This window comes from Cucumis melo, chromosome 11 (assembly GCF_025177605.1).
Source record: "Cucumis melo cultivar AY chromosome 11, USDA_Cmelo_AY_1.0, whole genome shotgun sequence".
In the NCBI taxonomy this organism is placed as follows: domain Eukaryota; kingdom Viridiplantae; phylum Streptophyta; class Magnoliopsida; order Cucurbitales; family Cucurbitaceae; genus Cucumis; species Cucumis melo.
This window is the reverse complement of record NC_066867.1, coordinates 31,682,235-31,694,232: the sequence shown is the minus strand read 5'-3', so window position 1 is coordinate 31,694,232 and position 11,998 is coordinate 31,682,235. Positions and strand designations below refer to the sequence as shown.

The window sequence follows — 11,998 nt, the reverse complement described above, 5'->3', positions numbered from 1 at the left end:
TACTACTACTACTAATAATAATAATAATAATTTTCCTACTACTAATGATAAATAGTTTACAAATATAGTAAAATATTTCTCATAAATATTGATATTGATATGCTATCTTCATCTATTGTTTACCACTTTAGAAATTTTGTTATATCGCATAAATATTTCCTAAACAAATTTCCTAATAATAATTATAATAATAATAAGTCTAAAGAATAAAAACTTTGGACCTTTTCCAGAGAGGAATTTAATGCATGATTTGAGGCAATGTCCCTTTTTTTAGTATGTGTGATTTTACATGCATTGTTTCTTTGCTGGCGTACTACACTTCTGTCATCATCATGCCTTTTTTGTTTTCATCTCCCTTCCATTCATCAATCATATCTTTATTTTAACGTTAAATAATATTTTCGAAAATTTCCAGTACTACAATAGTATGGAAAAAATTAGAGACAAAAATGTATATATCGTCTTCCCTAATGTTGGATTTGAAAAACGTTTAGATAGTTATCCATTTTATTCTAAAATCGAGTTAAGGTTATCGAAAAATCGTAGAATAAGAATTGATTAAGAGTGGACTTATGACATAACTAGAAAGATATATATATATATATATATATATATATATATATATATATATATATCATAAATTTGTGGGGACGAGTCATGAACATAATAATGTCCGATAATAGGCCATGCATACAAAAATTTCACTTAACTTTTTATAGGGAAAGAAAAGAAAAAAAAAATATAGAACTTAGGAAAATAATATACATAAATTACAGTACAAAGAGTTGATTAAGGGGGAAACTATCTATTATTGTAGTCAAATACTAAGAGAGTATACGTTTAGATAACGAAAATAAAAAAATTGAAACTATTTAAAAAATACTTTAAATGAACGATAAACATAAAAACATTTAATAAATTTTTAGATATTTAATAAATAATTTTAATATTTTACTATATTTAGAAGTATTTCTTTAATATCTGAACACGAAAAAAAACCAATCAAATTAAAATATAGAAATCAGACCTTTAGGGTAAATTTAGAATAAAAAAATATGCAGAATATTTTATTCAAAAATAAAAAAATTATGAAAAATAGAATTGATCATATAAACTTCAGCTGTGCCATTTTTTCGTCTAATGTAAGGATTTTTCTTAAAGTCTAAGGATTAGAAGGTTAAGTTTATAAAACAAAGAGGACATTTTTCTTTTTCAAAACAAAGATAATGCCATGAGTGATTGATCCTTATTTAATTAATAGTTGGGCAATTATAATAAATTTCACTTTTAGACTTCAGTAATTATTAAGTGTATAGCAAAAATTGAAAAAACAATATATAATTATAACAAAATTAATTACTTATATGATCCATTATGTTGGACTCTAAAAATTAAATCTAAAACTTGCTATATTTTTTGTACATCATTCTGTACTAAGCCCACGTAATTTTGGTACATGATTTTGTACTAATCATTCTTCTCTACGATCATTCAAATTTAACTATTATTTATGATCGTTTAAATTTGACTACTGTTTGATAATTTGATCATTTAAATTTGACTACTGTTTGATAGTTTGATCATTTAAATTTGACTATACGATCGAGTAGTTAAATCTAAACGTGTATCAATATCTAATAATTTTTGTTCAAAATCGTGTATTAATATCTTTTATATTTGATAGACGATATTGAACAACCAAATAATAGTTTGAAATTTAAAGAAAATTACAGAAAAGAAAAAGACGAAAAGGAAAAGAATAATTGCAAAAGAAAGAAGAGAAGAGAAATATAGAAAAAAAAAAGATAAACTTGAAATATTTTTAAAAAATAATCGATTTCATAGGGTTTTTATTTTGTTACACGAGACGGTGTTTTGTTATATTTATAAAAATTTCCTTATTCAATTTGTATGTGCATGTATCTGAACTTTAATTTGTGGTTTTTGAATGACACCTTAACCAAATAATCGATTCTTAGCTATGGGCAAAGAGAATGATTAAAGGAAAAAAACAAAAAACAAAAAACAAAATGCAAAAACAAAAGAAAGAAGTCTGAAGCAATGATAGCTTTTGATGATATATTATATGTGGACTCAACAATCTTTTGCAACTGCCTTCACTAAAACATTCAATTTTATACACATTTTCACCCCACAAAGAGAGGCAAAAGAAAAAAGAAAAAAAAAAAAAAGAAAAAGAAAGAAAGAAAGAGAGAGAGAGAGAGAAAGAAAGAAAGAAAGAAAGAAAGAAAGAAAGAAAGAAAAAAATCTGCAGTGCCCCTAAATGAAGAACTCACCAATTTTCAACTGAATATATAATGAAGACTGCCAAAAAAAAAAGTTAAAAAAAAATGAAAAAAGACTAATGGTGTCTTGTATTTGAGCTACGTAGGGTGACACCATGTAAAAACTTTGTATACCCAAGAAAACTAAGCTTCCCATCTCCTCGAATCCACTCTTTAAGGATAGAGTATGCTGAAGAACCAAGGTTTAATTCCTGCATTTTTGAAACCGAATATTGTAAGAACCTTTTGCAATGTTGAGATTAGATTTATTTTTGAATTTTCGAAGAGTAGCAATGAACAAACCCTCGCTAATTCTTCAACGGATATCACCCGGTTGCCCTCACCCTCGAAATGTTCAAAGGCCAGACAGGCTATCTGCTCCCACCGGTCAAGAGCTTCCAATTGATGTGTACTGATTGAAGCAGCACAGAACTCCTCGAAGTCCATTCTTCTATAGGCAAGGGGCTCCAACTAAAAAAAGGGTATCCTATCTCAGTGATCAAAATTGTTTGATATCTGAATCTAATTATGTACCAAATCGACTAAATTCTAACTTTCTTTCAACCATAGGGACCAAATTTATAATTTAACCTCATGTGACCCTTCATACAAGTTCTATTTTATTTTTGCCTAAAATCCTAGAAATCCTAGGGTGGTCCTTGTTTGATTTTCTGCAATGGCCTTGGATAGGTTAAAGGCAAAAATGTAATTCAAAGACCCAAGTCGATTTTATTTTAGATCTAAACAGAATAAGCATAAAATTAAAAACAAATGTTGTAAGGTCAAGCGGGTTGTCCGATAAAAGCTAGTCTAAACACTCATGGAGGTTAAAAAAAATAGAATTTAAACAAAACAACAGTACTTCCTACTTCCTAATTAAGATAGAAATCCAAAACCATCAGAGTAAAAAAAAATACAAGTAATAACCATATTTACAATCTAGCATGAAGATAAGAATTGAGTTGAAAAAACCATACCGAATTTACAATTTCATGAACCCTCGACTCCCTCATAGCATCCGTTGCGTTCCGCATTAGAGCCTAGAGCATAAGTATTTACGAGTCAAAACACACAGTGAAGGAGAGTGATGAATGTATTAGTCCTGCTCTATAAAAAAGGAAGCAGGATCAAGAGAAGTAATGACCATTTTGAAGTTATCAAGCCCAACACGCCCATCGTGATTTGGTTCCAACAATGCAAACTGAGCTCTAAGATAAAAGAGTTCAGTTTCTGACAAAGCTTTTGAGAGAGCCTGAAATGGAAGCTTTTACGATCAGGGGATTGAAAAACAATTTAGGTTTGACAATGAAAGCATCGTAGCTCAATTAAGTAAACAAGATATGATTGCATAGGTGTTTTTGAAAGGGCGGAATAATTTCTAATACCAGCAACCAAAAACTAAGAAACAAAAAGATGAATCTTTAACCTTCAAAGCTGCACGTTTGAAAGGAGTAGCTTGCAGGTATGATTTGACCAACTTATAGATCAATATATCTAAAGGTATACGACGACTATCATCCTGCAACCATGGGTGAGCTGCAAAGAGAAAAAAGTATGTTCAAGATGTCCAGAGCTTGGAATAGAATCTCTTCATGTCATAATTCAAATGTGCAAAATACAATGGTCGAAATATATCTTTTAGAATCGTTGTCAATTAGTCCCTTATATTTTAACATTTTTCAATTATTTTGTGAAGAATAAGATTGCTGAAAATGAACTTAGAATGATACTTAGTGAGTTGGCAGAAATTTAGGAGAAATAAACTACCTAAAAGAAGAAAGTTGACTTTGCCAATTTCTTATAAATTTAAAGAATAATTTTCTAATTTTCTTCTCCTAGACCTAGAACCACCACTAAATTCCTGCCAACTCACCAAGAATTATGTCATGTAATTCGACATAAAAAACATAGGAAGATTGGGAACTACAAGATAAGCTAGAAAAACATAAGTTACTGAACTCGGGCTATTTACTGTTTTTCAGGGTTTTCTTTTTTAGTAAAATATAGTGAAATAACCATGGAAGTAAAATGAGCATCTTTTAATATGGTCTTTAATCAAAGGAAAAGTACAAATGGATAAGCAACCTTAAAAAGTATGGATATCTTCGAATTTCAACCCATTTGTATATCCTCCAATGGCCTCTAAGAAGAAAGGACATAAAAACAAAAACTTACTGAGCGCCTGGACTGCAGTCATTCTCTTTCTGTAATCTTTGTTGAGGAGCCTTTTCACAAAGTCTTTTGCCTCTGGAGACACTGAAGGCCACGGTAAATCATCAAAATTAGGATCCGCTCTTAACACTGCACGGAAAATTCCTGATTCCGTTCTAGCCCAAAATGGCCGACTTCCACACAGTAAAATATAGGTAATAACCCCAATGCTCCATATATCCGCTTCTAGAGTGTAAGATCTATGAAGCACTTCGGGAGCAACATAATAAGCACTTCCAACAATATCATTAAGTCTCTCGTCTGCATTGTGGATAACAAAAAGGAAAGAAGTGAACCATCCAGTAGATAAATCAGTCTAGAAATGTAATAATAGCTCTTATTGTTCCTATGCGCATCTGATGCAGTAGGTCAATCACAATAATGTAGGGATTTCCATAATGCAATTTTTAATTATTGAACTTATGCTACAAAAATTGTTCAAATATCTGATAATTTCATCAACAAACAACAATTAGAAATTTTGATTATTTGTCAAGCAATTTGCAGTTTCAAGGAGGAAAGACTTCCGCATTTGATTCTTTCTCTAAAACAACATAAGAAATTTCAATCACTGCTTTCATATAAATTTTAACACCATCTAGTTACATTTTCCTTTTCAAGGCAGTGTATTACAGAAAAATCATGTTCGAGTTGACTTCAAAATTTTATATTTAGACATTGGTAAAAGGTAAATAAAGCATGGTAGAATTGTCGTAGGTTAACATAAATATGCATTTTGTGGACAAGCTTTTGAGGAAGATTCTATGACCTCCAATACCAAAGGATCCTGCATTTTGTTTGCAAAATACAGTCCTAGAAAGATACTATTATAACTTTATTAGTGTTCAACTCTTGGTGGAGGACAACATAGCTTGTGTACAGAAAGGGGGGGTCTTCTCAAGAGCACAAGACAAGTGCCAAAGTCTGAGTGTGAAATTGTAAATCACAAAAATAGGTGAGCCAACTATTATGCAACACCGTTAGAGTTAACTATAAGCCTAGAGAGGAGGACCGAAGAAGCCTAGGAGGAGAGTTTCGTCCACCAATTAAGTTTGAAAGTATCACCAAAACGCACAGAGATTCATAGAGTCTAACAAAGGACCAAATCTCAAGAATCTCCTGAGCTCTCCAAAATTCTATCATTCTTCACTTCCCAAGTCTCCACAAACGCATTGCCCCGCTAGCTAAAGAAACCTATTGTTTTTTTCCAGATGTACAACTTGTTTTGGGTTCAAACCAAAGTTTCCTTTTTCCATGGTTAAAGAGTGTTGATTCTTCACCCCTCGCATGAGAAGGGGCTTTTTTTGTGGCTCATATGTATACATACTATTCTGTGGGTCATTTGGCTTGAGAAGAACAATAAGACTTTTAGGAGTGTGAGAGACCGTGGAAGGAGGTTTGGCCTCTTTAGAGATCTCACGTTTCTCTATGGGAATTCATATAATGTTTATCATTTTTATAAGTTTAATTTTGTTAGATGGGAGTCCAGTTTTTTAGCTTAGCTCCTCTTGTTTAGACAGTCTTTTTGTATTTTTGTATCCCCTTGAATTTTATATATGTTTTTCTCATTCTTTTTTCTCCATGAAAGCTGGTTTTCAATCACTTGAAATAACAAAAAACAATTATAGATCTATTTTTACCTGGTCTGACAAAGTCTGAAAGACCAAAGTCGATGAGCTTCATATCAGCATCTTCACTTCTAGAGGTAAATAGGAAATTCTGTAGAGCATAGAGCAAAGTGGAAACAGTATGAGTAACAAAGGGGAGATACAAAATGACCACAAGAAGTAACCCTTCTCCTTTTTTTTTTTTTTTTTTTTTGTGGGTAATCATCAAGAAGCTCTTCCTAATTGCATGAAGTGAAGTATGATACAAATATTGCAAACACATACACCAATACTTCCATAGAAATAATGCCTTATAATGAGTTCCAAGCTATGATCCTAGATTTTGCAAGGGAAAGAAAACAACTCATCCTCACAGTACGAAACCAAAAAGTGAGGAAAGTTCATTATGACCGAAGCTTTCTAAAATTTAGTTGCAATAAAAGAAAAGGTAAGCTTATACTCCACCAAAATTATAATTTAAAAGAAAATAAAAATGTAAATCACGACCTCAGGCTTTAAGTCACGGTGCACAACGCCTTGAAGATGACAAAATGCAACTACACTTAAAATCTGAACAACTATATTTTTGGCATCTTCCTCTGTGTATCTTCCTCCTCTACAATGAGGGAAATACTTCAGTATAAATGAAATCAGTCAAAGATAACACATCATTTTACAGATAGAATACCTTGACAAGATTCTGTCCAGAAGTTCCCCACCTTCACATAACCTAAAAGGAAAAATATAAAAAGAAACTTTAAATTGAATTCAAATTATCTCCAGAAACTGAACTACATAAGAAACCTAGAATGGTTTATTTTTATTCCATTTTGGTAAGAAACAGAGATTACATCAAGAGAACTGATAGAACGTACAAGAACAAAAAAGGAAAGAAAAATCAAGCTCACAGAAAAGGAGTTCAAATGCAAACCAAAGAAACGGACTCCAATACGATACAATCAAACCAAGCTCATAATAACAAAAGTTGTTTAATAGACACTAATAGCATGTTATACCTACTCACAAACTCCCAAACCTCATCCCAAGATCTCTCTACCTCCCTTAAAATTTTGCTAATTCTCTCAGTGGGTCAGCAAAGAAGATGAGACCCTCCCCCTCATCAACCTCTTCCCATAAAAAATCCTGCAACATCTTCTCAATAACCTTAGTAATTAAACCGGTATCATAAATAAAAGATGTGAAATAACTAGAGATGCCACTTAAGACCTCCAAGAACCCAAATACACTGGAACATTTTCTACCAGAGAATTTCAGAAAGAATGGCACTTTGAATTATCCCCTGCCTTCCAAGGGTCGCTAATTTGGTAAGACTTGTGAAGAAAGCTTCAAAGAAGGAGCAAAACCCATTAGCACTGACAAAGGAGTTTTGCTGACTTGCAGAAAAAGGGTTGTGAGATAAGTGACAAGACTACTTTCCCACTTTGAAACCCTCAACCTAACCCTTATTTATATCATTTTGTAGCTCCTTGAGAGTATAGATCCATCTAAACATTCAATTCAGACAGAACTGCAGATTAATAACAAAAAAAAAAAAAAAAAAAAAAAAAAAAAAAAAAAAAAGAAAGCTACATGATTACTCATTTATTAAACGTTTAGGAAATATATCTTAAATTCACAAATTTCAATTTGAATCCATCAAGACCTATGGCAAGGCAAAAAATGCAGTATGGTATAATTAAATAGATGATAGATCCAATGACTAAAAACAACAATTGTGACGTTATTCATGTAGTACAGCATGGTGAATTTGCCACTGCATCGGAATAATGATATAAATGAAAAACAAGAATTAAGATAACTTTTTCAGATACAAAATGATAAGAAAAAGAAGAAAGACATACTCCATGACTATGTAAACGTTATTGGCATCCTCGCAAGCATCGTGAAATTTAACAAGGTGCTTATGTCCAGATAGAGACTTCAATATTTTCACCTCTCTCCGAACATCTTCAATGGAAATTGCTGTGGTCATCTGCAAATGTATCTTTTTTAAGAAACACTATAGGCAATGCAATCGACGAACCAGAGAAAAGAAATGTTATATGCAGCAAGCTATAGGTTCAGTTTTAGATAGAGAGAAAAGAATGAACCACCTAACAGTTTAACCAGCTAGAAAAGATAAATATTTGAGGATGGACTACAACAATTAAGGAAGATTCAAAAGAGGCAATAATATATGGTAGTCCAATGAACCCTCCAAGGAGAACTTGTTCCAAGTAGCCAATTATGCATGTGGAAACTTCAGCCCAAGCAAACTTAAATGTTACTTAACAAATGAAAATGCACGCTAATTTCAATCTGCAGAAGAATTTAATTGAAACTAATGACATTGTATCTAAGTTGAATATATAACTCAACCTTTAAGCTGAATGAAAGTTTGTGCAAAAATGCAAAAAATATAATCCCAACAAGAATGGCATTTGGCAGTGATACCGTGTTGAAAGCTGTACAAACACTGGCGGTAGATGTTTCGATCTTTCAGTGAATGTATATGAAAGATTAATGGACAAAGAAGGAGCTTACTAGAGAGATCCAAAGACACGGAGGAGCTTACGATCAGTGTACTCAAAGCATAGTCGGAAACTTGTTTCTTACAATTAGACACCACATGACTACCATGAAGTACAATTGCTAATTCCCAGGATTAGGTGTACATCAAGAATGAAATCCAGTCGAAAGAATTGACCTAGTGGAAGCAATCTCATCGAAGCACTGAACATGCCAAGCAGCTTCACACAACAACTTGCAGCAGATGCTATTATCTCCCTTAGGAAATATTTTTATGGAGATTCAGGAAGCACAAAAGTAAAATAACATAACTTTCTTTTCTTTTCTTGATAAGAAATAGTATATTAGAAAAAAGCCAAGATGAGGGCCACAAAAGAACAACCAAGGGGCCAGGTAGAGAAAACCCACCCAGCAACCTAACGAATAAGAGTCACTTCCAATCGTTTAGGAAGCTGCATTTCCTTTTGTTCAACGGAACCAGCCTCAATATTTTATTACATGTCACAACTTGCACAGAAACCCATTTAGCAAAGTCATAGTCATTAATCTTTGATTGGCTTCAAAGACCAAAAATGCATTCTATGAGTTTCCACTTCAACGACAATCAATATCTTCTTCCAAGTTCTGCCCCCCAAGCAAAGTCTCTGAAGATATCTTGTTTAAAATTTATCCAATTCAGCCAAGAGGAAGTCCTTTTTTCCTCACTAGGTAAAGAGAGCCACAATGGAATTTCTTCAATTGGAAACTTCAATCACAAACCAAAAGCCAACTACGATGCCGAGCATACCCTATTCCATCAAGGAACACAGAAGACAATGATCATGTTGGCCTACAATATTGAAATCTTAGTAAAATTTTGTTATGCAGGTCACATATGACATATCCAAACTCCATAAAATTTTAATTCTTTTTACCTATGTGAGTTTCCAAGCTGGCTTCAGAACACCTAACTATTCCCACAGTACAACTGCCTAACTCTATGATATTTGACTGCCAAGCTAACTTATACTAGGTACATGGCTGGTGGTCAAAGTCACCATAGCTGGAACTCATTTCCTCTAAACCCTTTATTATCTGCAAAGCCCTTCCTAACCATTATGCCAACCTATTGTGGTTCCAACCTCCATCAGTTCTGGTTAGGATATTATCTAAGCTCCCAACTTTTGAGTGCCAAAATTTCGTAAAACTCACCAACAATGCTCCTAATTAGACTTACACGAAGATCAAAATGTTTAAACCAAAATATAACAACTTCATGCCACCAACCACAAACCAGAAAGAGAACTTAACAAAAACTTCTGAATGCCAAATCAAAAATACATTTGGACCCAACACACCAAACTAAACACCATATACGAATATATAAATGACAGAAACCATACCCAATTCCAAAACAAAAACATGGGTGATACAGAAGTTGCTTAAAATTACTTCAAAATCAGTCCTACAATGCAGAAAACAGCAGGCGAATCAAAGTAAAAAAAGAAAAAGAAAAACCAAGGTGATTGAAATCAAGAATTTAAAGAAACATATCACATCACTGTAGAGTACCTTGGCTTTAGAGATGATCTTAACAGCCACCGGTTGATCTTTGAGCTCACCTTTCTTCCCCTTCGCAGAACAAGTATGACCAAAATGTCCTCTCCCAACCTCCTTCCCCAACTCATACTTCGCCCCAAAATTCTTCCCATACCCAAAGCTTTTATCCAGCAACTGCTCCGGTTCCGCCCCCCTCTCCTCCGGGATCGGTCCTTCCTTAGGCTTCGTATACCCAAACCGCTTCGCTAACGAAGCTTTAATATGCTTAGCCGGCGACGGCGGAGCAAACCTCCGCTTAAAAAACCTCCCCGGCGTCGAAGCCCTAGCTGGCGACGGCGAAACACCAACAGGCAAAGGACTAGCACCAACTCCATGAGGATAGGGACTCGGCCAAGGACTAGGATAGGAAGTCCTCGCCGGCGTCGTAGCCGTAGTAGTCTTCACATTAACAACCCCATTCCCAGCTCCACTCCCAGAAGGGAAATGCGACGGATCGGCACCGTATCCAGTAGTAGAAGGCGGAGAAACGGTGGTAGTAATGGTAGTTGGAGTAACACCATTGTCAGTAGTCGGAATAGTCTTGCCATAACACTGCCCCATCCGTAAAATTCCCTACCACCCAGTCTGACTCACTATCTGCTGCCGGCGTGGAATCGGATCACGGCGGAGTCAAAGTCCGCACATCCGACGGCCTCTAACCCTCCGCCCCGATCTGATCAGATCTCAACCAAAATCAATCTCTCTAACAAAACGTTAAAAACAGAGAATGAAAGAGAATAAGAAATTTGAGTCAGAAGAAAAATATAGAGAAAATGGAAAGATGCAAAAATTGAAGAGAAAAAAAAAAAAAAAAAAAAAAAAAACCCAACTGAGAGAGAGAAAGAGATTGAGAAATGAATATGAAAGAGGAGAAGGAATTATGTACAATCGCCATAAGAATCCGCCATTAATAAAATCCAATTTTCTTCCTCGATGGTGATCTAACCAATAGTTGGCGTTGGATTACAACTTAGTCTACTCATGTGTATTGTAGTTTGAGTGTGGTGTGATACACACTATCCTTCCCCTACTTCCGCTTTATTTCCCCTCTCTCTATGGGCACCTTCTTTTCGTTTTTTTGTCTTTTGCCAGTTTTCTTACCTTTTATATCCTTTTCTTTTCTCTCTTTTTCTTATTTTGGTTTCTATGTAATGAGTTCCCTTTTGTTCCACTGCGCTCCCGACTACTTTCATTTCCTGCACCTTCTCTTCATCCCTCTTTATGTAATCCCCACGTGCTGATTCTCATGCCTTCGCATTACGTCAAAGCCCCATGATTTGCCACGTGGGATGACCTGGGATTGAGCTTACTCTGTGCACGCTTGTACTTTAACACTCATAAAATCGAAACTGGATTTTATGCAATCAAAAGGACAGCCCAAGTCCAAAGTTTTTTTCTTCTTTTTTCTTTTATATATTGTAATGTTGTTATTTTCATTCATTTTATTATTATTTATTACTGTAGATTAATCCGCCATTCATTACCTTCCTTTCTTTCTTTTTCTCTAAGTTGTGATTATACTTTTACATTTTCTAACCTATTTTAGTTTAGCTCTAATTTGTATGTATTGTTCTTTTCTATATTCTCGGATTTTGTATGTTTTCATGGTCGATTTTTTACTTTTGAAATGAATCTCCATGTTTATTGTTTTTAACAACTGTCAATTTAGTCTATATTAACGGTAGAGTTAGTTTCGTCTTAAAATGGTTTTCGTCGTTAATTGATTGTTGACTTATGTTAGAATATTACTTTTCAAACTAAATCGATATTATTATGAATATCTTTGAA

At 33.9% G+C, this 11,998-nt stretch overlaps 1 protein-coding gene across 3 annotated transcripts; it reads right to left on the bottom strand.

The window, feature by feature from the left end:
• Positions 1-2,054: 2,054 nt before the first annotated feature.
• Positions 2,055-11,198, bottom strand: LOC103498797 (CDPK-related kinase 3). 3 transcript variants are annotated; one of them, XM_008461537.3, is made up of 12 exons: positions 10,184-10,331; positions 10,015-10,076; positions 7,966-8,096; positions 6,792-6,833; positions 6,611-6,719; positions 6,137-6,215; positions 4,461-4,757; positions 3,712-3,821; positions 3,430-3,537; positions 3,263-3,325; positions 2,589-2,756; positions 2,055-2,497 (listed from the first exon to the last, which is right to left on the bottom strand). In XM_008461537.3, the coding sequence occupies exons 2-12, from the start codon at positions 10,033-10,035 to the stop codon at positions 2,363-2,365; spliced, it is 1,263 nt and encodes a 420-aa protein (XP_008459759.2). In that variant the 5' UTR covers positions 10,036-10,076; positions 10,184-10,331; the 3' UTR covers positions 2,055-2,362. The 3 variants fall into 3 exon arrangements, with proteins under 3 accessions (XP_008459759.2, XP_008459758.2, XP_050947963.1); XM_008461536.3 differs by lacking the exon at positions 10,015-10,076 and having other exon boundaries at positions 10,184-11,198; XM_051092006.1 differs by lacking the exons at positions 10,015-10,076; positions 10,184-10,331 and adding an exon at positions 8,558-9,416.
• Between the last annotated feature and the right edge of the window lie 800 nt (positions 11,199-11,998).